This window comes from Sparus aurata, chromosome 2, assembly GCF_900880675.1.
Source record: "Sparus aurata chromosome 2, fSpaAur1.1, whole genome shotgun sequence".
NCBI classification, from domain to species: domain Eukaryota; kingdom Metazoa; phylum Chordata; class Actinopteri; order Spariformes; family Sparidae; genus Sparus; species Sparus aurata.
The window spans coordinates 1,734,769-1,740,469 of record NC_044188.1 but is presented as its reverse complement, the minus strand read 5'-3'; the positions used below and the strand labels follow the sequence as shown (position 1 = coordinate 1,740,469).

The window sequence follows — 5,701 nt, the reverse complement described above, 5'->3', positions numbered from 1 at the left end:
AACCCTGAAAGATGTCGTCAATAAACTGCTCAGTTCTGTCAGCTTAGGGTGATGATGGAGAAGTGGTTAACTGCTGTGTCCAGTGTTATCTGTTCTATCCACTCTTATTAATTAACCCTTTCTGTTCCCGTCACATTAACAATACAAAGAATTATCCTGAGCTATTCTGCTGTGATGAGATGGTGCAGCGGGACAAGGCATCTGATTCAGTCATTTGTTCTGATTATTGTATTTCATTCATTCAGTGGAAATGTATTTCATTCATTGTGAATAATGTTGCTATGAGATGCATCATCTTATGTGTCTATAGTTATGCTTATTTGTTAAATGTAGTCAGCAAATTCCCCTCAGCTGTGATTTAATCATGATGCACCTAAGCACAGTTGTCATCATAATAATGAGTAACTGTTGTAATTGTATTGTTATTGTGCAAGACTTACTATAATGTACCAGATAGACAAAGTTCAAATGTATTTAATGGTGACATTACAAGGAAAACAGAACATGATCATTTACAGTAAGACAACATTTAGGCTCTTCATCTACTCTTGATGCGCCACTGTGTGACCGTTTGAAGTGAAGTAATTACAAAGTATCCAAATTTGAAGTTGTTAATGTGACAAAGCTGTCACATTCTGTTGTCTCTAAATATGAACTGTATATATATATATATATATATATATATATATATATATATATATATATAAATATATATAAATAAAAGTAATCAGATGAACACATCCTCTGCAAAAATACAGGCTTGACACGGGTCTTGATTCCCGGTCGTCTGCATGCAACACAGCAGCAGTTTCACTGCTCTATTCCCTCAGCCCAAATGCTTTGGTTGACTAATATTTTGAACATCTCAGATTGAATAATTTCTGAAGGAGATTAATATGAGAAAAAGGCAGCAAAGTTCCCATAGCATCAGGTAAGAAAACTGATCGCCGTCGTTGTTGATTATAATCAAACATTAATGGAATTTCAATTTCCTCCACTTCTTCGCAGACGAAGAAGGCAAACACCGCAACCTCAGCCAGGTCACGTCACGTCTACGGGAAGAGAGAGTGTCCGACTTCATAGCAGCGTTTGTAGCCCCGCCCCTGCTGTCGCCAGCAGATCTCGCTGATGTGACCAGGCAGCAGGAGGTCAACTTGAACGTGCCCATTATCATGTTTGCATGGTGGTTTCACATTATCTGATTTCTCTGTCAGATGAAACAAACTCATGTAAAATGTTCTGATTCGGTTCTGAAGCTTCTTCTCACCCAGAGAACACAGTCACACACCTGCAGAGTAACTAGTTACTGATGAGATGCATGTAGAGTCTGAACACATCATGTTTTATTAACATCAGTCAGAAAATGTTCTCAGTCTTGTTGACTTCTAATAATCCGTATCGGTCCTGAAACGCCTCGTGGGTCGACCCGTAAGTTTACTGTCGTTACTCGATGTTGAGTTTACCGTCACAGTGGAGAAGCTGCTGACAGAATCGGTTCTGGTTCTGTTTCAGGCTCAAATAATCAAATTGTCGAGTCAGCGTTCATCATTTTACAGTTTTATTTGAAAGAACAACAAACATAAATAACCAGCGATGACGCTGATCTGAGGTCAGACTCGTCAGTAATCAATCAGCAGAACGAGTGACGTCATCAGTTCATCAGCTGTCAGTCTGGACATTTGATTGGCTGAAAAATTAACAAAAAAACAATCAAACATTAAAAATTACTGTCAGTCCCGGTTTCTGCTCCGTCGCCATGGTAACTGAATCAAGCTTGTTAATTAGTCTCTGCAGCGAATCGTTCATATCAATAATAATAATTAATCATCATTTTTATAAATATGGACATGACTCATTCTTCTGCTCCAGGTGTGACATCATCACGTGATGTCATCGTGGCGGAGCTGAACCGTCCGTCTTCTCTCTGTTCGTCTGTACATTTATACATCTTTACAGGCTTTTATTTCCCATCAGCCCCGGCGGCTACGCAGCTCCTCCTCCGTCTCCTCCTGGGCCTCCTCGAGTTCTCAGCTCGTGCCAAAGTTTAACAAAAGGTTCTCGGTTCTTCCAGATCAGCTCGTGACCGAACATGATGTACCAGCTGGAGGAGAGGGGAACAGAGAGCATGATGGGAGATGATGTCAGAAACACGTCTCTCTCCTCGAAGAAGAAATCAGGTTAAAAAAAAACCACAAAAACAGATTTAAACTTCAACTGAAACACTGAGAACAGCTGCAGGATGCGTTCAGGTCCGGAGACTCTGGCGCCTCCTGTGGCCGCCGGAGGAACTACAGCCTGCCGACTGTCTGAGCGGCTGCTGTGATTGGTCAAATCGCTGACTTACACTCCGAACAAGGCTCCTCCTAAATGAGCAGCGTGGTCGAAAAACTTCCATCCCAACACCAGACCGGCCGTATCCATGGCGATGATGCCCTTCAGAGCCTGGAGGAGAACAGAGACGTTCATGATGAATCCGTCAGCTGGAGGGTTTTAGTTTCACTTTAATTCAGGCTCGTCAGTAATGATGACACGACAGAAGACTTCTCACGTTGGCAGCACTGAAGGTGAACATGGGCAGGAAGATGATGGACAGTTTGGCTTCTGGCATTTTGGTGCAGACGGCTGCCAGGACGGTCATGATGGCTCCAGACTGAAACACACAAACCGCTCAGAGGATGCTGGAACAAAACTATAAACCACTGAGACTCTTCAGCTGTGAGCTCAGACTCCTTTAAACACAGCGACGTCGGTACTTACGGCTCCCAGAGACGGGCCGAACCTTCCTGTGGCCGTCTTACAAACATAACTGGCGAACGTAGAAATGACTCCTGAACAAACACAAGAGACAAACATCAGCCACTGAGAGGACCAATCACATCCCGCTACCAGCCCGCTGACGCTCCGCTGCGTACCTGCAGACAGGTAGACGGCCAGGAACTGCTCTCTGCCCAGCATGGAGACGGCGCTGGTGGAGAAGCTCCAGAGGACGTACATGTTGGCCGCCATGTGGAAGAAAGAGAAGTGGCTGAAGGTGGAGAGCAGCATGGGAGAGCACAGCGTCTCTGCAGGACGACAAACACGGAGACGTTAAACCTTGACGTCAACAGACGACGACAGACGTTCAGCTCGTCTGTGACAGGACGACACTCACTGGACGCCGGGTCGGCTGCAAAGTATCTGATCATGGTGCGCTGCAGAGACGGGACTCTCCAACAGAGGAACACCAGAGCGTTAGCAGCAATGATCCCTGGGAAAAAAACAGAAAAGGAGAAGTTTGTCAGAATCTGGATGTTAGAGAGTTGATGTCGTAGAGACATTTAAAGTTCTGGCTTCATTCTGATGTCACTGCTGTGACTGAATGTGTTCGGGTCTGAGGATGTGTGCTCTCACCTGTGACCGTCCTCTGACCCTCGCTCAAGCTCTGCCACCATTGGTTAATCTGAAACACAAACAGCCAATCAGAGATCAGACTGTGAGCACGATCAGTTAATCCAACAGAGAACATATGAACACAAACAGCTCACAGCTGATGTGGAGCCAGATCTGAACTGTTGGACCAGATGTTGATGATGTGTTCATTTTCTTCCTGGATAAAGGTCAGATGAAAGGGGCGTGGCCAATCATGTCGTTATCCTGATGATCATCACATCAGAACCAGAACTCCTAAGTTACAGGAGTCCGGATGTCCTGACACACGGAGGCGTGCGGACCGAAGGTGTGTTAAACATTCTGCTCTTCTTTAAACTCTCTTCACGTTGGATCAGAGAACATTAGTGACGCCTCCTCGGCCTCGTGTGATGTCACAGCTGTGACTCCTCCCTCTCACCTCTTTACGGAAGTCTCCTCGTTTCTGGGGCCGCAGCTTCTCCAGCCAATCAGCTCGGATCTCATCAAAGTAGCTCTGGACTCTGGACTTGAGCGTCTCGTACTGCCAGATGGCCGCCGAGCCGAAGGAGCAGCCTGTAAACTGACATGGAGTTAACACCTGTCCGTGACATCACTGATGACATCATCTCAAACATCACCTACCCCCACGGTGAAGACCAGCGGTCGGAGGAGGCGGCCGAAGGCGCGAGGGGAGCTGGGCGGAGCCTGCTGCTCCAAGTGGGGGGTGGAGGTCCGACGGGGGGCGGCGGCCTCAGGGGGCTGTGTGTGGGCGGGGCCTAGCTCCTCCTCCGCCCGCCTGGACTCTGGCTTCCTGCCGGCTTTCCTGAAGCCGCATCTCTGCTGGAGGCTGTGAGGCCACCTGGTGGACAGACAGAGAAGCTCAGCAACATCCTGCAGCTGAGGCAGCTGCTGGTTTACAACAGAGACCATGTTGTTTCCTGTCGTCATCAGATGGTTTAATAATTTTAATCGACTATTTTAGAAAGAAAAAACTGACAGAACGATTCATTTCAACCAGAGGAAGATACGATTCACTTCAACTGTGCACACGTGACACAAAGTCTTATTTTATTTTTTTTCCAAGTGAACGTCGACACTTTGAAAAGCATGAAACATCTGCAAGGTAACAGTCATAATAATAATAATAATAATAATAATATGTTAATTCTGCTACAGGAGTGTTCTCTGCAATTACATGGAAAATAATATGTGCATATATCTGTTACAGCATCGACAAAGAGGCGAAGTAAAATATCTACATATTTAAAATCTGCATACATCTCTGAAAGTTTCTCCTCACAGCAAATCACATAAAACGCACATTTTTTGAATGGAGTCTGGTGTGAGGAGAATATTACTGATGTGGAGATTAAGTTTGAAAGTTGAAATGTTAACTTTATTTGAACTCACGCTCCTCATGGATGTACATGTATTTTAGTACAGACATGTATTCCAGTTGTATTTACACATATCATACATATAACTATAACATATAATTATACATTAGCACATGCTAAGATGAGCTAGCTCACAGAAATGACGTTTTTTAGTTTTTTGCTCCAATTCAGATCCAACTCCGCTCTGAAGGTTCACATGGTTTATATTAACTAGTTTGATATATATTCAGTGTTTTGCAGCGTAAAAATCTGAAATACATGAAACAGAAGTGAGTCAAATGTATTTTTATCTGCTGACATCACAAACAAGAACTGAAAATGAAAACAGTTCAGCTGAAGATCAATATTTTATCATGTTTAAATATAAAAAATGATAAAATATTAAGAAGAAGCTGATCATTAAATTAATGAATCATGAAGAGAAATCAAACTGGAACAAGTTAAACAATCAAACACACAAACAAACAGAAGTTAGCTCTGTTAGCTGCGCGGCTAACGTTAGCCGGCTAACCCCCGGTTATAAATAACTGTCCTTGAGAGCTAACAGAGCTAACTCCGAGCAGCGGGGCTCCGTCCGTCTGTCAGCCGGAGCCGGCCGCCTCCCTCCGGCGGTGCTGACTGACCTGCCGCCCCTCACAGAGCTCCGGGAAACATCTCCTCCGGTCAGTCTGAGCAGGACGGTGCAGCTCCTCCACGCCATGGTGGAGCCCGGTGACCCCGGCGGACCGACCCGGGCGGGACGATCATGTCCGGGTCAACGTGACGCTCCGAGAGCCGAGCGGAGGAATAACAGCGACACCTGGAGGACTGAAGCCGCCACTGCTCACCTGGAGCAACATAATAACACACCCGAGTGACGTCAGCGTCAAATACACTACCCAGAACTTCCGCTAGGGACTTTCAAAGTAAAATAAAAG

The 5,701-nt window shown here is 45.3% G+C and overlaps 1 protein-coding gene across 1 annotated transcript; it reads right to left on the bottom strand.

Annotated features, from left to right (window-relative positions):
- Nucleotides 1-1,541: 1,541 nt before the first annotated feature.
- parlb (presenilin associated, rhomboid-like b) lies at nt 1,542-5,572 on the bottom strand. The gene is made up of 10 exons (XM_030398251.1): nt 5,408-5,572; nt 4,030-4,246; nt 3,827-3,967; nt 3,391-3,439; nt 3,152-3,247; nt 2,913-3,062; nt 2,758-2,828; nt 2,549-2,650; nt 2,345-2,442; nt 1,542-2,101 (listed from the first exon to the last, which is right to left on the bottom strand). The coding sequence occupies exons 1-10, from the start codon at nt 5,482-5,484 to the stop codon at nt 1,984-1,986; spliced, it is 1,119 nt and encodes a 372-aa protein (XP_030254111.1). The 5' UTR covers nt 5,485-5,572; the 3' UTR covers nt 1,542-1,983.
- Between the last annotated feature and the right edge of the window lie 129 nt (nt 5,573-5,701).